This window comes from Hylobates moloch, unplaced genomic scaffold (genome assembly GCF_009828535.3).
Source record: "Hylobates moloch isolate HMO894 unplaced genomic scaffold, HMol_V3 SCAFFOLD_14, whole genome shotgun sequence".
Lineage (NCBI taxonomy): Eukaryota > Metazoa > Chordata > Mammalia > Primates > Hylobatidae > Hylobates > Hylobates moloch.
In genome coordinates, this window is record NW_026652289.1 from 72475750 (window position 1) to 72498425 (window position 22676).

At 38.8% G+C, this 22676-nt stretch overlaps 1 protein-coding gene across 21 annotated transcripts in view; it reads right to left on the reverse strand.

The window, feature by feature from the left end:
• The window catches only part of MGA (MAX dimerization protein MGA), a 169063-nt gene that overhangs the window by 10147 nt on the left and 136240 nt on the right, over window positions 1-22676 (reverse strand). For 10 of the 21 annotated variants that reach the window (XM_032175323.2, XM_058427453.1, XM_032175320.2 and 7 more), the window contains 6 exons: window positions 19356-19653; window positions 16388-17014; window positions 10762-11052; window positions 9073-10583; window positions 5041-5171; window positions 1786-1837 (listed from right to left, as the gene is read on the reverse strand). In XM_032175323.2, coding sequence (XP_032031214.1) covers window positions 1786-1837; window positions 5041-5171; window positions 9073-10583; window positions 10762-11052; window positions 16388-17014; window positions 19356-19653 — 2910 coding nt within the window. Of the gene's footprint in view, window positions 1-1785; window positions 1838-5040; window positions 5172-9072; window positions 10584-10761; window positions 11053-16387; window positions 17015-19355; window positions 19654-22676 lie in introns of those variants that run through there. The other 11 variants (XM_032175324.2, XM_058427455.1, XM_058427458.1 and 8 more) reach the window with 7 other exon arrangements.

Here is a 22676-nt window from a genome sequence, read left to right on the forward strand (position 1 = left end):
TTATTCTATTACAATCTTTGCATATAGGACTTAAAATACATGAAGAGGCTGGCCAGGCACAGTGGCTCACACCTGTAATTTCCAGCACTTTTGGAGGGGATCACTTGAGGCCAGGAGTTTGAGACTAACACAGGCAACACAGTAAGACTTCATCTTTACGAAAACACACACACACACACACACACACATTAAGAAGTTTATAATGAAAAGCAACTGTGCCCTGAACTTGTACCTGGATCCTCAGAAACAATCACTTTTTAATTCTTTTAGCAGCTTCTTCTAGTTCTTAAATCTATATCCTAAACCAAAAATAGTAACATAAGCTTATTTTTTTCCATCTTCAATGCTATCTATTGACTTCTTGCTATGCAGAAGAGGATTTAGCTCACATCACTCTTATGTCTTACCATCTTATCATCCCAATATAGTTACATCACTACTTTTAGTTGTTCTACTGATCCCTTAGCAACTTGAATTCTACCTTAATTTCTTATTTCATCAACAATAAACAATCTATCTTGCCTTTCTACTTTGTAAAACGAGGGTATCAGCACCTGTATCCTTCCCTTTATTTCTTCTTCCCTCTCTCACCTCCCAATTTGTCATCTGTATTCTCACATTTTCAAGACTGAAATTAAGTCTTTTATATTTTAATCATAGGTTATAAACTTTAAAAAAGCATCAACATTAACTATTATGACATTATAAACACTACTCATACAAAGTGAATAATATTGCCTGTCCTGTGCAGTTTCTTGGTTTTGTGATTTTTCTCTCTGATGTTTCTAATTGTCTCTTTTTCTGACACTGTTTGCTTAATCATAACTCTGACCGTACCCAAAAACTCCAATGTAAAAGCCACTGCCTTTCTAAAGTTAAACCCATTATGCCTTAACATAGAATGGGAGAATAAAAGAGCCAAGAAGACAGAAAGAAAAGCAATATAAACATTAAATATAGCAAAGTGCAGCAAGAATTTGCATGTAATTATTTGGGTACACAACAATGATTAGGTAAATAAGCTATTATGAAAATTCTTGTTATATCTGAAAAATGCTTCAGAATAAATTTTTAAAAGCCAAATATAATGATATATGCAAATAATTATAACCATGCAAATACGTTGTATCATATGAGTCCCAAATCAGATCAAAACCAACCAAACTGTACTATGATTTTTTAAAGGAACCAAATGCCACCCTCTACTTCAACCCAACCCCCATCACTGTCTTTTTTTAATCTTTTAAATTAAGATAGAAAAACAAGTAGAAAACAATTTAAACAAACCAAACTCTCCTCCATGCCTACTGTTGGTTAGGATCAACAAAAAACCCTGCTTAATTATGTTACTATGATATACACCAAAAAGATTAAGAAAATTAAAGGTTTATTGTTTCATGGATCCCTGAACTGCTAGCCATTTTGCAGAGGATAGTTTTTTAAATCACTTAAAATCATGAGCCCAAGCAAGAAAGAATGGCAGCTTGTTTTACATCAAACGATTACAAGAACAGTTTTCAAATAAGCACATATATTCTCATAAATTTCACATCCATTTTTAACTCCTCTACATTAGTCTATCCTCTGAGGAGAAGAATTAAAAGGGAAAAAAAGGACAATAGCAGTATAATTTCATTAAGGAGAAAAACTGATTATATTAACTCACTGGCAAAAGTAGCCCTGAGAAAAAATTGTGGCTAATATAGCTAATGTTGTTTCAACCCTAAGATAAATGTTAACAATTTTATTCAATGAGTAATTATCACTAAATAATATCCTAAATACCTTTCGACTCCTTTCAGCTGCTTTTTCATCTGCAGAGATGTGAGTACAGGACCTGGATAAAGACAGGATTTTTCAGGGTCTTACTGAAATTTAATAATCTAAGACCTGTTTCACAGCTACAACCAAACCATTCCAAATTACAACCAGTTTCTTTTTCCCAAGGTGTGATATATGGCCACATTATTTACTTGACATTATACATTTTCTCTAAAAGTGTATAAATAGTCAGTAAAACTTCAAATTACTTTGTACAATCATGAAATATTTAATACACAAAACCATATAAACAAATTTAAAGTCGTTCTTCAGTATCCACGGAAGACTCGTTCCAAAACTTCCAGCAGTATCCTTGAATACTCAAGTCCCTGATATAAAATGGTATAGTATTTGCATATAACATAGGCACCTCCTCCTGTATACTTTAAATCATCCCTACATTACTTATAACACCTAGTACAATGTAAAAACTAAGTAAATAGTTGTTATACTGTATTGTTTAGTGAATAATGACATGAAAATAAAGTCTATACATGTTCAATACAGATGCAATTTTTCTTCTTCCAAGTATTTCCAATCCACAGTTGGGTGAATCCACAAATACATGCTTTCTATATTTGTGGATACGTGCTTTTCCATTATACACTTGGTCTTCCCATCTGTGAAGGAGGACCAAGCATATAATGAACACCCACATATGAACCATCTAGCTTGAGAAATAATACATCTCAAAAATACAGAAGGTTCTATGTGCAGTCTACTCAATCACATTCCCTTCCTTCTTTCTCAAAAGTAACCATTCTAAGAGTTTACCATGCACATTTTTGTAAGTTTTACTAGAAATATATATATACATCTAAACAAAAAAAAGTACCACTTTAAATATTATATACTATACTATATCTTTCTGCAACTCATTTCCACCTGAAGGCCAGGCACAGTAGCTCATGCCTATAATCCAAGAACTTTAGGAGGCCAAGGCACGAGGACTGCTTGAGGCCAGGAGTTCAAAACTAGCCTGGGCAACATAGCAAGACTCCGTCTCTACAAAAAATATCGAAAATAAAAGTACAAATAAATTACACCTAAGATATGTTGATACACAGAGTTCTAATTCCAATTGTTTTAACTGTTATATAGTTAAACAGTATTCCACAATGTGAATTTCCCCGAATTTTTTTTTTTCAGAATGTTGGTAGTTATTTAGGTTGTTTCTAAATCTTCATAATAGCAAACAATGCTGCAATGGACAGTCCCATACACGACCCCTTGTGTAAATTTTTCTAGAGCATAGGAGCAGAAGAAAGATATGCACACCTTCAACTTCAGTAACTGTTAAACTGGTAATAACAATGTACACTCCCACTTGCAGTATGCGAGTTCTCATTGCTCCACACCTAGATAACTGTACCACCAGAAATCTCCACTTTTGAAGTCTTATGGGTGTGAACTGGTAAAGTCACTGTGGTTTTATCTGCATTTCCTTAATTACTTGTGAGGCTGAACAAATGTACATGTGTTTACTGGGCTTTTAGGTTTCTTCTTCTTCTGTCAACTGTCTCTAATATCCATTACTTACTTTTCTACTGGGTCATCTTTTTCTTACTGACTTGTAACAATTTTTTTATATCCTTGATACTAATCCTTTGTTAGTTAATATGTATGGCAAACACTTTCTTCATAGTCTGAGTTTGCCTTTTCACTGTTCTCATGGTGTTCTGACAGAATTTTTCAATTCTTTTAACCTTTATTTTTAATTAAATTTAAAAATTTAAACAAATCTAATTAAATCTTTAATTTTTTTTTTTTTTTTTGAGATGGAGTCTCACTGTCTCTCAGGCTGGAGTACAGTGGCACAGTCTCAGCTCACTGCAACCTCCACCTCCCAGGTTCAAGCAATCCTCCTGCCTTAGCCTCTTGAGTAGCTGGTACTACAGGCATGTGCCAACAAGCCCGGCTAATTTGCGTATTTTTAGTAGAGACAGGGTTTCGCCATGTTGGCCAGCCTGGTCTTGAACTCCTGAATTCAGGTGATCCGCCCACCTCGGCCTCCCAAAGTGCTGGGATTACAGGTGTGAGCCACCACGCCCAGCCTAAATCTTTTTTATTTTAATCTGTTCCCTTACAGTTTTTGTGCTGTGTGTTGATTATTCTTGGCCCTTTACTATTGCAATCCACTAACATGTTATCGCTCTCCATTTGTTGAATTCCTCTTCGTCTTTCAATACAATTTTGTAAGAAAAGTCTTATACAGCTTGTCAGAGAATGTTCTCACACAGCATTTTTCCTGTTACTATTGCAAATATTTTTTAGAGTTTTTGTTTGTTGCTATTGTTTACAAACTCAGTTTTAGTATACAGAACTCATTATCCCAGACTAAACTCATTAAGTCTAATTAAGTTTTTAAGGGATTTAAATTCTTTCAAGTTTAGCCAGTAGGTAACTGAAGTGGCCTGCAAACAGCTCTGGACTGAAGAAAACTATTAGTCCTATTTTCTACTCCTTCGACTTCCTCAGCATCAGTAGGAACGAAGAATTATTCTTTCTCAACTCATAGGTACTTTCATATCATCGTAGTTAACGAGATGACAGGAAAAGTACAATGTCTGGCACAAAATATCTTCCTTCCCTACTCTTTCTCACACCCCAATCCATAATCAATATAAGGCTTACTAAAACAGAAAATGAAATAAATTTTCCTGAGCAAGTCATCATTCCTTCCATATTTTCATCTCACCAGTGAAACAGGAAGAAAAATTTTCCTACCTGTATCTCACCTGTTTAACTAGTAAAGTAACCAAATTTAGAATATAATGCCTATTCTTAAATGATAAAAAAACTAACCTTTGTTGAATAGTCCACTTATATCAGTTATTATGCTACTTGCACATACTACCTCATTTAACACTTCAAATGGGGGCATTTTCCTCATTTCATAGGTAAAGAATCTGAGGTTCAGAGAGATTAAAGATTTGCCCAAGGTTAAATACCTACAAACTAGCAAAACTAGTATTTTATAATACCAGTCTGTCGGGCTCCAAAAGCACGTTATTCACATTTACACACTGCCTCCTACCAATGACCAAAGAAAATTAATTACCCAAATTCTAGTTCCTCTCCTCATCTATACTAATCAGAAAAAAAGCTAGAGGAAGAAGGAACCAGATCAGTTACCCGGAGCTCCTGAACATGAACATTTCATTTTGTTTCTGTTTACAAAACTACAAAAACAACAATCCAAAGAGAAATAAGACTTACGGCTGTTTGAATGACTGTGTGTGGGCCGCTGTGGTCTTCAGGTGAGCAACATTAATTTCCTCTGAGAGCTCTTCTACAGTCTCAATGTCTACATGCTCCTCATCATCCTCAATGTATTCTACACAGTTATTCTGAAATACATCATTACAAAAGTAAATAATGTACTGAGTGGCAAGCACATCTGAACTTTTCAACTGCTTGCTCCCCTTATAAAACCAACTAATGCCAAACGTTCATGTTATATCATGAGTACTGATAATCCTAAGATTGTTAGTCATAATAAGGAATTAAGACAGAAAGATAACACATCATTAGAATTAACAACCAAGAACTATGTCATATATATTATATAATATTATATATTACATATATCATATATATGATATATTATATGATATATGTAATATATAATATTATATAATAGATACCATGGCCAGCCATGGTGGCTCACACCTATAATCCAGCACTTTGGGAGGCCCAGGCAGGTGGATCATTTCGCGCTCAGGAGTGCAAGACCAGCCTGGGCAACATGGCAAAACTCTGTCTCTACAAAAAATACAAAAATTAGCCAGACATGGTGGCACTCGCCTATAATTACAGCTACTCGGGAGGCTGAGGTGGGAGGATTGCTTGAGGCCAGGAGTTCGAGGCTGCGGTGACCCAAGACTGCACCAATGCACACCAGCCTGGCAGACAAGAGTAAGACTGTCTCAAAAAAAATTAAATAAAAAATAAACAGACATAATTAAACTTAACAGCATCCTCAAAGGACTGCATTGATGCTTCAGTGTTATTTCTAGTGGACAAAATTCAGGCACAGATATATTAAGGTTTCATAAATCTTAAGATTAAATAACAGTAAAATGAAATTTGGTGAAAGAAATATAGAAAGGAGAAAAATTCAAGTGCCACTTTAAGGGGGCTTCATGACCAACATCCTATCAGATGCCCACAAATCAACACACATTAGCATACACAGGCAGGTATGGAAATAGGATACAGCCCAGTCCTGCAACTCTCTCAACCTCACAAAATGAGAGCTTGTAAGGAATTTCAGGTTTCAAAAAAGCCCAGTATTGCTGTATTTCCTTATCACACCAAAAAAGGAGTCAAAGTGTTTACTGAGCACCTGTCACAGAAACTTGCTAAATATTTCATGTAACACTAGAGTTATACGGATATATGGGATAAGGAGATCTTTTTAAGTCCACCTTTACAAATAGTGTTTACTTGCAACATTTCTGTGCCCCCTCAAAAAAAAAAAAAAAAAGTGTTTACTATGCCAGAAACATAGTAAACGAGCCCGCCTCCCGGGCTCAAACGATTCTCCTGCTTCAGCCTCCTGAGTAGTTGGGACTCTAGGACTGTGCCATCACACCTGGCTAATTTTTGTATTGTTAGTAGAGACGGGGTTTCACCATGTTGGCCAGGCTGGTCTCAAACTCCTGACCTCAGGTGATCTGCCTGCCTCAGCCTCCCAAAATGCTGGGATTACAGGCCAGAGCTACAGCGCCCAGCATAACCACAGTATTTCTAAATAATATCCAGTAACTTCCACAAGGAAGATTTAAATTAAAGAAGCTATTCACAACTTCCCTCACAGTATTCCAATGCTAATCATAAAGGTAACATAGGTGTGAGATGTGCAAATAAAAACAATGTAGACTTTAGATTTTAGAGATCACTTAATATGACCTTTAAAAAAAAAAGTCAGTATTAACTTGTTCGATTGTCAAATTCCCTATTAGTACATTCAAGCAATGCCTCCTTGTATGATTAAGATACTTCAGGCCGGGCGCAGCAGCTCATGCCTATAATCCCAGCACTTTGGGAGGCCAACGTGGGTGGATCACCTGAGGTCAGGAGTTCGGGACCAGCCTGGCCAATATGGTGAAACCCCATCTTTATTTAAAAAATACAAAAATTAGCTGGGCATGGTGGTGCCCACCTGTAATCCCAAGCTACTCGGGAGGCTGGGACAGAAGAATCGCTTGAACTGAGGAGGCAGAGGATGCAGTGAGCCGAGATGGCACCACTGCACTCCAGCCTGGGCGACAAAGCGAGACTCTGTTAAAAAAAAAAAAAAAAAAAAAACTTTAAAGGTTCTATTATGTTAGTTCCACTAATAGTAATAGTTTTCACTGGTTTTAAAGTTGAACTGTTTTTTGGTCTCATGTTAACTTGGGCTGACTTACAGTGTGAGACTACAAAAAACACAAAAAAGTCAGCAATATAACTCCTAAAGTCAATGAATTTACATCCATTCTTGAAAAAGATTAGGCTATGGAGAGAAAGTATAAGTCAAATGAATATAGAATCATCCAATTTTAGAGCAAGATCCTCCTTTATAAATGACACAATGGAGGTACTGAAATAACCAATGTAAGAACATTAAGACCACAGCCTGGCCCAGATGGTGAAACCCCATCTCTACTTAAATACAAAAATTAGTTGGGTGCAGTGGCAGGCTCCTGTAATCTCAGCTACTCGGGAAGCTGAGGCAGGAGAATTGCTTGAGCCCCGGAGGTGGAGGTTGCAGTGAGTCGAGTTCACACCACTGCACTCCAGCATGGGCGACAGAGTAAGACTCTGTCTCTAAAATAAAATATTTCAACATTTTAGATTTTTAAAACAGTAATCTTTTTATTTTATGTGCACAAAGCAGTTAAGCATTAACAGAAAAGGACCAGGTAACACAGAGGCAGAATGAATCTCAAGGAAGTGCGATTCTAAAACAAGCAGTTGTATGACAATCAGTGCAGATGGCTGTCATCTGCTCCTGAAGAGCAGGACACAGTTTAGATTTTAGGGCACTCCACGGGCAGCTGGTTATGATCTCCCCATGTTTTACATCAGACCTTAAGTCAGGGGTCAGCAAACCATAGCCCACTAACTTCTTCTTTTTAATAAGCTTTTCTTTTTTTTTTTAACCCGAGACAGAGTTTTGTTCTTGTCGCCCAGGCTGGAGTACAATGGCGCAATCTGTGCTCACTGCAACCTCCACCTCCCAGGTTCAAGCGATTCTCCTGCCTCAGCCTTCTGGATTACAGGCACCCGCCACCACACCTGGCTAATTTTTTGTATTTTTAGTAGAGACGGGTTTTTGTCACGTTGGCCAGACTAGTCTCAAACTCCTGACGTCAGGTGATCCACCCACCTCGGCCTCCCAAAGTGCTGGGATTATGGGTGTGAGCCACCGCACCTGGCCTTTTTTACTAAAGTTGTAATGGAATACAGCTGCTTTTATACTACAACAGCAGTCAATTAGTTGCAACAGAGAGCCATCTAGCTCTCTGCAAAGTCTAAAACTATTTACTATCTGGCCTTTTACAGAAAACGTTTGTACAACTCCTGCACTGTATCAATACCTGACAGTTACTTATTTCAGTAAATACAACAACCCTAAATAGGAATCCTATAAAAACACTTCAGGAAAATAATAAAAATAGGCCATAAAGGTCATATTACAAAGGACGATGACCAAAGTCTAGAATATAAATTCCAGAGACTAAATATTTAATTTTTAGAAATAAAAGCAACTCAAGGCAAAATGGTATTAGAATATGATGGTATTTTCCAGTTTTTTTCCAAAAACAAAAACATCTCTCTATATGCAAGTGAATAAGTTCTCCTCCAGTTCTAAGGTCACCCATTCCCAGTTTCTGATTAACATCTACCAGAGAAGCTACAACCACCTCACATAGAAAACGTCATAGAAATTGACTGAGATCAAATGGGAGTAGTGGTTTCGGGATTTTAAAAATCTAACTCGGTAGGGACTCTCAAGCACCTATCCCCCAAATGCTTAAGCCAGCATTCCCATAAAACCAGACAAGTCTCAAAGAATAAAAGCTCAATAAATGATGACTGATTGACACAGCCTAAAAAACTACTAAGCCATTTAAGGCATAATCTAAACCTAGGCATCCAATTAAATGTATTATGCCTTAGTGATCTTCTGAAAAAGCTTCTGTCTCTAATAAATCATTTAAATCCTTTAGGTTTCAGTCACAACAAAAATGGGCTCACCACCTTTTCTACATCATCAACCTCCTCACTCTGGTAGTCAGAAACAACATCCACAATTTCGTCAATAGAATCATCGGTTTTCTCATTATCATCTTCGTCATCTTCTTCCAAATCCAAAACAGTGAAGTTAGCATTGCTTCTCCCACCCTTCTTCTCTTGCTTTGGTTGTATCTGTTCTCCAGGTAGCAGTAAGTGACCCTGAAAATGTCCATTCCCTCTGCTGCTTTTTGCAGCTCTCCTAGGAACAATGGAGAAGGCTGAAGGATTAGAAATCCTACTCCAAGAATCACATTCAGTTTTCAAAACTCTGGCATCTTCAGTAATTCCACTTTTTCCAAGTAAGTCAGAGATGCCTTGTTCTTGTTGAAACACATCTGAATTTTCCTGACATGTCTTTATTTCTTTAATTAACTGCTCGTCTGCCTCTTTCTTACATTCCTGTGAAGCTCCAACACACTGCCTGGTTAAGGGGCCCTTCAGATGTTTTCTCCATCTTTCCCTAATACTGTCTTTCTCCAGAGAGTCTCCACATTCCTTCTCTTTGGCCTCTGGCTGTAGATTACATTGCTGCTCCATAACTTTGCTTCCTGACAATTCAAATTTACTTTCTTCCTTAAAGGTGACTGGAAATTCACTTGAGTTTTCTTCCAGATTGTCGAATCCTTTCTGCTGTTCCACCTTCACATCACCAAGTTTTTGATGCTGTACTTTACTTAAATTTTGGACTGTCTTATTACTGGCTTTTTCAGAAATGGTCCTAACTTCTAGAACAGCCACTTTTTCTTTGGAACTCTTACGATTCCTAGCCCCATATTCTTCATTAACATCTTTAAAGTCTTGATCTGTATGTGACCCAGTGATACAGGAATGCTCAGATGGTTTGACAGTTGCAGAACCTTCTTCTGGAAGGGATTCTTCATCCAAATGATCACCCCTATCTTCCAAGGAATCATTCAGAGTTTCTTCTGAGGTAGCAGCTCCTGAGTTTTGTTTTATTATATTAGCCTCAGGGTCTACAGCCTCTCCTTCTGACTGTAGAACCTTCTTCGTTTCTTGCTCTCTTTTTATTGAGTTTGTTTCATCTTTCTGGTCTGGATTCTGAGATTCTCTCTTCATCTGAAGGGAAGCAACATGTTGAAGAATGGAGCTAGGAACAGGCTTTTGTCCTGGGAGCTGTAACAAGGCAAAACTACCAGACTGGAGAGGAATAAGACTGGCTGTACCAACAGGCTGTCCTCCTGAGCTATAGGTTATTTTGGTTTCAGAGCCTGTTTTACTTGCAAAGCTTTGTGGTTCAGGAGGAGAAATCCTCAGGGTCAGTGTACCAGCCTGAGACACAAAACTAGCTCCAGAGGAAAGCAATGATGGTGCCTGAGTGATAACATTCACTGCTGAAGAAGACCCAACAGCTTGGATTACAGGATTCATGACAGAGAAAGCAGAGGATGAAGTGGAAGATGGCGGAGTCTCAGAGGGTTTGGAAGGAGCAGGTAACCGGATTCCCATCACAGACCCTGGTTTAAAAAATAAGAGAGAAATTTTTAAACCATGACTGCCCATATCAAGACTTCCAATGTTTACTTTTTGGAAAAGTAACTCTTAAGAGATGAAGAAAAACAATCTTGGTGTATTAACATACCATATGGCCAAGTGATTCAACAAAAGAAAAGTTCATGAAAAAGAACTTTATACCTGGGTTCCGAAACATGACAGGCTGTAAGTTGGGCTGGGTATTAGAGCCTCGAAGCTGATGCAAAGGTAGAAGCTGGACAATCTGCCCATTAGGGTGCCTGAATAGGTTCATTCCACTTGGACTCCTAACAGGCTGCAAGACCATCCGATGTCCCTGAAGTTGTGTGTTTGAGACAGGTCTAAGAGTAGGAGAACCCTGCTGCACTGGAATCAACAACAATCGAGGTCCAGCACGTTTCACTGTGTTAGGAGAGACCTGTGGAGTAGCCACCGGAATTTGAGCAGCATTTTCTGAAAAACAGGAAATAGAAACATAGTACCCAAATTCCCCTTTAACACGTGTAGAAGAAAAAGTATTCATAATATTTTTTAAGACACAGTCTCGCTTTGTTGCTCAGGCTGGAGTGCAATGACACAATCTCGACTGACTACAACCTCCGCCCCTCCCTAGTTCAAGCGATTCTCCCACTTCAGCATACCGAGTAGCTGCGACTACAGGTGTGCACAAGCACACCTGGCTTATTTTGGTATTTTTGGGTAGAGACAGGGTTTCACCATGTTGGCCAGGCTGGTCTCAAACCCCTGACCTCAAGTGCTGCCCTCCTCAGCCTCCCAAAGTGCTAAGATTACAGGCGTGAGCCACCGCGCCCAGTCTATTTTTTTTCTTTTTTTAAGAGACAGGGTTGCACTTGTCACCTTCAGTTCAGTGGCTCAATCATAGCTCACTGCAGTCTCAAACTCCTGGGCTCAAGAGATCCTCCTGCCTCAGCCTTCCAAGTAACTGGGACTACAGGGATGTGTCACTACACCTGGCTAATTATGTTATTCTTTGCAGAGACAGGTTCTTGCTTTGTTGCTCAAGCTAGTCTCAAACTCCTGGCCTCAAGTGATCCTGCCATCTCGGCCTTCCAAAGTGCTGGGACTGCAGCCATGAGCCACCATGCCCAGTCATTAAGGCACAGAATCTGACCTTGCTGCAAATAACTTCTAATTTGGATTATAAAGTTGCTGAAATTCTGTAGTTTCATAATACACCATTTATGGCGGAGAACAGCCAGACATTATGGAGTTTTACATTTAGAATGGTAAAAAATAGAGTATCAATTGTCAAGAGGCACATTTAAAGAGATAATACTTTTGCCTAAAGAAAAACATGGTTATCTCTCTAAATCTGGATTCCTGTTAAAGAGATCATTCATGATAAAATTATGCTTCAACTTTATTCTTTTGAGACAGGATCGCACTCTGTCGCCCAGGCTAGAGTGCAGTGGTGCGATCACAGCTCACTGCCGCCTCGAACTCCCAGGCTCAGCCTCCCAAGTAGCTGGGACCACAGGTGTACGCTTTTTTTTTTTTTTTTTTTTTTTTTTGTAGAGATGGAGTTTGCTATGTTGCCCAGGCTGGTCTTGAACTCCTGGGGCTCAAGCAATCCTCCTGCCTTGGCCTCCTAAAATGTTGGAATTATAGGTATGAGCCAATGTGCCTGGCCTCTTCTTTATTTTTTTAAATAAAATCCAGATTCTGCACAATTTAACTTTAAAATTAAAGCTCATAACACTTACTAGAGTTATGACTGAATTTCTAAGCTTATACCACCTGAGGAAGATAAAGAACTAAAAATCCCTGGTTTATAAAGGGCTTTTTGGTTTTTAAAATTCACTAACAAATATGCAAAGCTTAAAGGTTTGTGGGAATTATTTTTCAGAAGGAAAAAATTACATAAGCTCCCCAAAATAGAATGAAATTAAGAGACATCAAAGAAGCAGGGAAATAAACCTGGCTTAGAAAAGGCAAAAGATATTTTTAAAACAAAAAGCAGAAATTTAATGCAGAAGATGTGAATTAATAGAGATTTCAAACCATTAACAGTACTTAAAGATGCCCTTTACTGATTGGAAGAGATATTTCGAAATACTAAAGACATAGGAAAAAACAGTATGAGCAATCTAGATTTTTTTTTAGATCGGAGAGATAAAGAGGTAGGAATCATGGTAACAGTAAGCATAAATGAAACTGGTCTAACATTACTATTCAAATTGGTGAGCTTATTTAACATTAATAAATAAAAATTGGTAGGCTTATTTAACATTAATAAATAAAACTTAAAAAGTTTGCTACTGAAAGAAAAAAAAATCAAACAAATGAAACAAAACAAAGACTTTAGCTTAACATGTGATTTTCTATCAAACAGGCACTCTGCCCACACAAAAAAATATCAAATTTCGAAAAGAAAGTCATGGTCATAACATTTAGATGAAAAATTATATAGAAAATCGAAGACTACTCTTAAAAATTAAATAAAACACAAAGACCAAAGTGTTCATGAAAATAATCGTGTGCAATTTAAACAAAAAATATTCATCTACCTTTTTTTTTTTTTTTTTTTTTTGAAATGGATTCTCGCTCTGTTGCCCAGGCTGGAGTGCAATGGCAAGATCTCGGCTCACTGAAACCTCCGCCTCCTGGGTTCAAGCAAGTCTCCTGCCTCAGCCTCCACAGTAACTGGGATTACAGGCATGCAACCACCACATCCAACTAATTTTTTTTTGTATTTTTAGTAGAGACAGGGTTTCGCCATGTTGGCCAGGCTGGTCTTAAACTCCTGACCTCAAGTGATCCATCTGCCTCAGCCTCCCAAAGTGCTGGGATTACAGGCATCAGCTACTGTGCCCGGCCATATTAATCTATCTTGCGTGAATTAAGAAACAAGTATGTTAATGCATTCTTAATTTTTCAACTTTTTTCTTCAAATTAACTTTTAGAGAGTGATTCAAAAACATTCAGAGAATGAAAGCAATCTTTAATATACACACTAAATATGTGATGGTTTACTTAAATGTGTGCAAGGGAAAGGAAGGTAAAGAGAAAAAGGAGAAAAATCAAATTTTAAAAGCACAGATATCAAAGTGCCAACAGGGGATCTTCTTTATAAATAGAGAAAAAAAGTACACACACTTCCTTAAGTAGCAGTTACCTGAGTCAGGTCTATTTATTTTAAAAGATTAGAAAACTTGTTAAATGTTAGTGTTTCCTGGCAAGATGCAGTGGCTCATGCCTGTAATCCCAGCACTTTGTGGGGCCAAGATTCAAGGACTGCTTGAGCCCAGGAGTTCAAGACCAGCCTGGACAACATAGCGAGACATTGCCTCTACTGAAAATCAAAAAAATTAACCAGGTATGGTGGCACAGGCCTATGATCCCAGCTACTTGGGAGACTGAAATGGGAGGATCACTTGAGCCTGAGATATCTAGGCTGCAGGGAGCCATGACCATGTCACTACACTCCAACCTGGATGACAGGGCAAGACCCTGTCTGTCTCTCTCTCTCTCTATATATATATATGTATTTTTTTTAATAAAAATACATTTTTATTAAAAACATATCTACATGTTTTTCCTCAAATGGTATTATAGAAGATACTTCATGTACAGTCTTTGATAATATATCTTTAATGTTACTCTAGTATTTTCTAGCTTTCTTCTTTAAAAAAAAGACATCAAAGCCATGTGCTCAGAATATATAGTAGCTAACAGGAATTTAATTTTTTTATTATTATAGTTTCCAGTATATTTCTTTATAGGGTTAACCTCTATTATGCCGAGTAAGGCTGGTTTCCAATTAATGCTGTCTCTTTTAAAAACACATTTACAGCCGGGAGCTGTGGCTCACGCCTATAATAATCCTAGCACTTTGGGAGGCCAAGGCAGGCGGATCATGAGGTCAAGAGTTCGAGACAAGCCTGGTCAACATGTTGAAACTCCGTCTCTACTAAAAACATAATATACACCACTGCGTGGTGGCAGGCACCTGTAATCCCAGCTACTCGGGAGGCTGAGGCAGGAGAACCACTTGAACCTGGGAGGAGGAGGTTGCAGTGAGCTGAGATGGCGCCACTGCACTCCAGCCTGGGCAACAGAGCGAGACTCCGTCTCAATAAATAAATAAATAAACAAACACACACACATTTACAAATAAAAAAGCAGTTGATTAAAATAAAAATACTAGGTAGGTGACAGTACAGATGGGACTCAGCAAAATATGTGAATGCATATCCCGAATAACTGAAGTCTGAGAAACAACAGAACTACAGAACAATAAACTACTATATTGTTTCATGAAAGAATTAAGAGTACACAAAAAGGCTGGAATCCATATGGTTTAGAAGACATTATCTGCTAAAATATAACAGATATGCACCTTGAGATTCAATAGGAAATCAAAGTAGCTTCACTAACAACTTCACTCCCAAAATTATGTATCAGACTAATCATGATTTATGGGCTTATTTATAGGAAAAAGCACAAGACAGACACATTTAATATTGTGATTCACAAGCCGGATGCGGTGGCTCACGCCTGTAATCCCAGCACTTTGGGAGGCCGAGGTGGGCAGATCACGGAGACTGAGACCAGCCTGACCAAAATGGAGAAACCCTGTCTCTACTGAAAATACAAAAAATTAGCCGGACATGGTGGCATGCGCCTGTAGTCCCAGCTACTCAGGAGGCTGAGGCAGGAGAATCGTGTGAACCCAGGAGGCAGAGGTTGCAATGAGCTGAGATCCTGCCATTGTACTCTAGCCTGGGCAACAGAGCAAGACCCCATCTCAATATATATAGATTCACTTTTCCCTTCAACAGAACTTCAACTTACAAACTAACTCCCAATCTCTTCTTCCATAAAAGACAGAGAGGAATTTGGACCACATCACTAAATGCAAAAATATTTAAGAGAAAAACATCAATAACCAAGACAGAATTGCTATTGGGTAATTATTTCCCCTCAAATCCTGCAAAGTCTCTTGCTCTTTTCCATATTAGTTCCTCTATGAGTAGATTAAAAGAACCACTTACTTTAGCTAGTTGCATCTAGATATAAAAACTACACAAAGTGTAGGATATTCCTATTTCAAATTCACTCAACCTAAGCCAATAAAAGAAATATTTTAACTAAAAAGTTTATAAAAATATTAGAGCCCTAAACAAATATGCCTCCTTGTTTCTATTTCAATCAGTTCATGTCCAGCAATTAAATAGGTGCTGATTCATTAGTGATTTTTACTAGACAAAAGGAGATGAAGTCTGCTCATCTGTCTCTAATTAAAAAGCAGTACCCCGCCCCCCCACCCCACAAAAGGAACACCTGCATTTGGGGCTCCCTCCTCAAAGATGTACACCCCTAGCTCTCAGCACACAGGTCATGTTTCCTCCCATGCCCATCTTAGTGGCTCAGAGCTCCAGTCTTACCTGCACTACTTCAGTATCCTTCAGCCACCACTTCCATTTTAATGTTTTTGAGTATTTTGAGTCGCAATCTCCAGCTCCACTAAACTATCAGTCAAGATAGTTCAAGTTATCTCTCAAGGTTATCAGTTATTGTTATTAATGTTCTGCTTATAAAACTGCATATATTTTCAGTGATTTATCCCAATCCCGTATTAACCATGAGCTCTATTAATTTTAGTGTTCAGTTTTGCAGCATGCAGAGGTTTTCAGGAATACATGTACCATGTTACAATAGAAATACCTATACTGTTATCCTGATATATCTATAATCCTATCACAACCACAAAGTTATATAAATAGGTGTACAGTAATAAAGCAGCTAAGTAACATCTAGGCCTTACCTGGTCTCTGGCTCACTGGTGGACTCCCATTAATTCCTGAAAGTATAATAGGAACAGAGCCCAGAGATGAAGTTGGTGTGGTCACCATGGAGGAAGATGCAGCTGCAGTCACCACGACTAAGGAGGTGGAAGCAGTGGAAGCAACAGGAAGAGTTATGGTTGGAGGAGATGCTACCAAAGACTTAGGAAAAGTAACTGAAGCCACAGGGGTAGTTATCCCAGTGGTTTTGGTAAGGTTCACAGTGGCTGTAGACTGGGTAGATGTTACAGGGGTGCTGGTATTAGTTTCAGAGACCTCAACAACCCCTGTAGTGGTGGCACCAGAAGAATAAGTAGTTTCTTTAGTTTCCACGTCAGAAATAGCAGTCATAGGTGTCACAGCAGTAACATTTTCTAAAAACACTTGAGGGGTGGTAGTAGTGACAGCAGCAGTCACAGGGCTGCACACCTGAACTGGCTCAGAAGAAACCACAGGTGTGACGACCATTACTGGAGAAGGTCTGATACTGAACTTCTGTGTCCCTGCCAGGGTTTGGGGTGTGCTAACTCCAGGTATCTTCTGCTGCAAGGCTCCAACTTTACTCATCACAAACTGTGTGAACACACCACCAGGAGAGGGTCGAGCCGCTGCAAATAGAAATTTGCAGGTCAAAAATCTTCAGTTCTCATATTTTATCCTCTTAGTGACTGTGCTTACCGACATTTATTGTGCACCACTGGGTCAATTTCTTACAAGTACTACCTACCTGCATTATTTGTGCCAATTTCTTTTTTTTCTTTTTTGAGACAGAGTTTCTTTCTTGTTGCCCAGGCTAGAGTGCAATGGCACAATCTCGGCTCACTGCAACCAGAGTCTCCCGGGTTCACGCAATTCTCCTGCCTCAGCCTTCCCGAGTAGCTGGGATTACAGGCATGTGTCACCAAACCCGGCTAATTTTTGTATTTTTAGTAGAGACAGGGTTTCTCCATGTTGGTCAGGCTGGTCTTGAACTCCCGACCTCAGGTGATCTGCCTGCCTCGGGCCTCCCAAACTGCTGGGATTACAGGTGTGAGCCACCACACCCAGCATCTGAGCTAATTTCTACTCTCAGAAATCAAATGCTTCCCTTGACCAAAAACAAACCTCAGTTCTAACAAGAAAGGGATTAAAATTGAGTGTTCCAAGCCAGACACAGTGACTCACACCTGTAATCCCAGCACTTTGGGAGGCTGAGGCGGGCAGATCACGAGGTCAGGAGTTCGACACCAGCCTGGCCAACACGGTGAAACCCCGTCTCTACTAAAAATACAAAAATTACCTGGGCATGGTGGCACGTGGCTATAATCCCAGCTACTCAGGAGGCTGAGGCAGGAGAATGGTTTGAACCCAGGAGGTGGATGCTGCAGTGAAACGAGATAGTGCCACCGCACTCCAGCCTGGGAGACAGGGCAAGACTCCGTCTTGAAAGAAAAATTAAAAAATTAAATAGAGTGTTCCTACTAAAATTCTTTTGACTGTGCAATATATTCAAACTGTCAGGATACTAAAAAGACAATACAGTAGCAAAAACTTCATCACCTAAAACAGATAAAAGAAAATGAGAGGGTTTGTTTCCCCCAATTTCTAATGTAAAAACTTGTTTCTACCATTTCCTCCAGTCTGAGCACTCTCACCTCTTTACAGCTGTGCTATTATGAGATGCTTACGTATTACATATTCCTAAAATATATAAAGACATTTCTCAAAACAGATTAGGATAGGATTGCTTATTTTATTCCCCTTAATCACAACTGAAGCTGCTTTAATAAAAGGTAAAATAGATTCTTTTTTTTTTTTTTTTTTTTTGAGATGGAGTCTCGCTGTCACCAGGCTGGAGTGCAGTGGCACGATTTCGGATTACTGCAACCTCTGCCTCCCAGGTTCAAGTGATTCTCCTGCCTCAGCCTCCCGAGTAGCTGGGACTACAGGCGCATGCCACCACTCCTGGTTAATTTTTGTATTTTTAGTAGAGATGGGGTTTCACCATGTTGGCCAGGATGGTCTCTATCTCTTGACCTCGTGATCTGCCCACCTTGGCCTCCCAAAGTGCTGGGATTACAGGCGTGAGCCACCGCGCCCGGCCAAAATAGGTTCTTTTTAAGGCAAACAATAAATATCTTCTATCTTCACACAACTCTAACCATTCAGCCAGAGATTTCAATTGATACTCTTACTTAACATTCCTAACAGATTTGAAACAACAAGAAGAGGAATTCAATAAACCAACTATAGATACTCTCGATGCTAAAACACAAATGCTTCAAAAAGGTAATTTATTACAGACTTCAGCATTTAAATGTTAAGGAAAAGAGAGATTTTCATTCATAGAACAGAGATGAATGGAATAAATCAACACTTCCAAAATTGTATTTATAGGAGCTTTCCACTTTAAGCCTATACTACTTATACCACTAGCTTTTGCTAGCTCCTTGGTTTCATAAGTTTAAGAAATATCAACAGAAGCATTTACATAGCACCAGCAAGAGTTCAACAAGATGCCAAAAACACCAGTCCTCATAGGAAAATAGTAAACTATTTTTAATTTAGTAAAATATTTTAGTAAATAATTTAGTATAATAGTAAACTATTTTTAAATGTCTTCCCTTTTTAGAAACAAAATTAAAATCCTAAGTCTTTTCTACATTAATAACAACCAGTCTAAAAACCTTAAAAATAACTGTAAAACTTGCCTTCAGGTCACTGTTATTAAAAAATAAAAAATATATATAAAACAAAGAAAATAACCATAAAACAACTCAATTCATCTAATATTGCAGGTTATCAGAAGTTAACCCCAAACAATCAAAAAAGTCCAGGCAAGACAGACAACAAGAATAAGAATAATGCCAAAATACATATTTCTCTAATTTTTACAACCTCCATACCTGTACCCACTGTCCCACCACCAAGTCATAGGCCTTTCCAAACCATATGTACACCCCAACTTACCAATTGGCCGTTTTGCTGGGACAAACGCCTTCAGATTCTTCCCAGGGCGATTTGTTGCAGTGCCAGAGGAGGATGCCATTTTGGAATTGGATGTTGAAGGCAACAGGGTACGTGGTTTCCTGGATGCAGCCACCTTGGCATTGGATGCTACCTTGGAGATGACAGTACTGAGGGTTGAGAGGTCCAGGACTGAGGGTCGCAACCTGCCTGTGATATAAGCAGCTAGCCTATTGGCTGGATGCAATGCCCCCATCTGTCCCAATAGCAACTTAGCCTGCGGGTAACTCTTACCATTAACCTGAAACAAGTGGCAAAGAGAAATTCTGTAAAGATAAAATTCTCTTGCTAACTCCTCTCCCTTGACAGGGGCTTCATTTTTACAAGTTTTCATAAGTCTATTTTTCAGATTTAAAAGGGAAAAAGAAGTAGACTTTTTCCATTTAGAATAATCTGAGTAATCAGGAGGTAGAAAAATGCTGTCATCTGATATTCTGAACTAATCTCATCTCCTTCATATTGTAGTTTGAAAATAGAGAATCAGAAGCTCAACATTTCTGCATCCTAGTTATGTGAAAGTTACCATCAAATCCAAACAACTAGAATTATCCAACTGTTTTCCTTGTAAATAAGCCATTCTGGTTAAGCTATTAACCTCATTAGCAAAAATGAGTGTCCCACAGAATCTCTCTGATAAGACCAGAGAGACATAATGAAGCTCTCACACAAGGGTCCTTTCAAGCATCCTTCATATTTGAAAAATTTAAGTGAAATCTACTTTAAGTTATAAGACAATCATTGTTGCAATAACCTAAGCCACAATTACCTCACAGTTTCTCATTTTCAAAAAGCCTAGCTTTGAAAATACTATTTTCATCTCTTGGATAAAACATGGGTTCAAACTGAATGTTGGTAGAAACTCATTCTTATTCTAGACATAATTAACTAAACAGTCAGACGAAAGTGAACCAACAAATGAAGTAAAGATCCCCTCTGCTGCCTGAGTTTATCAGACTGCCCATCATGGGTACCAGCACAGTTGTTTTTTGTGGGGGTTGATTTCTTTTCTTTTCTTTTTTTTAAAGAAAGAAAACAAAAACTTCCCAAGTCTCTACCCATGTTCTCTAGGTCATATTGCCAGGCAACTCTAGAGAAGATAACCTTTTCTGTATTTCCTTTTCACCATTTAAAAATCGGGGGTTGGGGGAGATGGAGTGACGTAGAATCTACTCTCTAATAGGGAACTGATGAGGAGACTAGCTACAGCAAGCAACTCCATCTTCAGAGACACAAAATTACTCTTTGCTACTTTGGTTAAACTGTGATTATTCCCACAGAGATCAAGAATATCTCTGCCTTGAGTTTGGTACAAAGAATGTGATCATTCCCTCTGAAAGTAAACTTTACTGTAACTTTTCAGGCTTATGGAAATAGGTCAGATACCCCTCCCAGATCCCTTGGGACTGCGCTGAAGCCTACTCTGTAGCTTCCCCAAAGTTTACAAAGTTTACAGTTGCCTGACTGCTTATTGAGACACATTCTATGGTGGCCTTGTGAGTCCTGGGCAGAAGAGAACAGAAAATTTCCATGCTTGTATTTTAGGGAGTCTGGTCTCACTAGAAATTGTATCAAGCAAACCTCTGTTTTCAAAGTGTCAATCAATAAATAAGGTAGAGAAAATACTGTCCTCCTCATCAAAAGTATAAGAAATATCAACAGAAGCATTTACATAGCATGCACAACAGTAAACTGCAATAAAAAGTTTTTTAATTAAGTAGATCAATCATATTAATATTATTTTCTCTTTTGAGATGGAGTCTTGCTCTGTCGCCCAGGCTGGAATGCAGTGGCGCGATCTCGGCTCACTGCAACCTCTGCCTCCCGGGTTCAGGCGATTCTCCTGCCTCAGCCTCCTAGCTGGGATTACAGGCACACGCCACCATGCCCGGCTAATTTTTGTATTTTTAGTAGAGATGGGGTTTCACCACATTGGTCAGGCTGGTCTTGAACTCCTGACCTCATGATCTACCCGCCTTCACCTCCCAAAGTGCTGGGATTACAGGCGTGAACCACCAAGCCCAGCCTATATCAATCATATTATTAATGGAGAAGTCCTTAGTGACTTAGAAGCAGCCAATCTAATGAAAGTCAAGTTAACCTTGCAATAATATCAGACACTTCCACACATTTGCTACTCTAATATAAAAGTGCATTTTTTTTTTTTTGAGACACTCTCCCTCTGTTGCCCAAGCTGGAATACAGTGGCACGATCTCAGCTCACTGCAACCTCCACTTCTCAGGTTCAAATGATTCTCCTGCCTCAGCCTCCCAAGAAGTTGGGATTACAGGCGCACGCCACCACGCCGGGCTCACTTTTTTATTTTTAGTAGAAATGAGGTTTTGCCATGTCGGCCAGGCTAGTCTCAAACTCCTTGCCTCAAGTGATCCACCGCCTCGGCTTCCCAAAGTGCTGGGATTACAGGCGTGAGCCACTGCGCTCAGCTAGAAAAACCTTTTTTGAATATGACATTAACTCAGAACGTCTCTTTTCAAATTTTCTATATGCTAATATGATTTTACTAATACAACCTGTGTGAATTACTAAATATCAAGGATAAAGGTATTTGTCCTACAACAATTACACTGACAAAACCCCTACGAATCAAATAAAGAAAAAATATAATTAAGTAAATAGGCTCAATTTTTACTCTTGTATTTAAATAACACCTTACTAAATTAAAATGTTCAGCCGTGCATGGTGGCTCACCCCTGTAATCCTAGCAATTTGGGAGGCCAAGGTGGGTGGATCACCTGATCTCAGAAGTTTAAGACCAGCCTGGACAACATGGTGAAACCCCATCTCTACTTAAAAAAACAAACCAACAAAAAAAAAAAAAACGCACACAAACACAAAATTAGCCAGATGTGGTGTCACATGCCTGTAATCCCAGCTACTTGGGAGGCTGGGACACAAAGAATCGCTTGAACCCAGGAGGCAGAGGTTGCTGTGAGCCAAGATTGCGCTAAATAAATAATAAATAAAAATTTTTAAAATTTTCCCCAAGTTTCTAAACATATATTGCCTATCTTTAAGTCAATTTCATCTTCCCCTTACAGCTACCGTTCTAACCATGGTTTTGTTTTGAAACCTATCTGCTAATAATAAATCCCAAGAGCTAGACTGAATCCCTGATTATCCTTGCTTTATTGTCAAAGTATCACTAGAGCCCACAGACAAAAAAGTTTATGAAGAGCAACTTTCTGGGAAGATTAGAAAGAAAATTAAAACTAATACAAGGCTCTATGTTTCTGTTTAAATGTGAC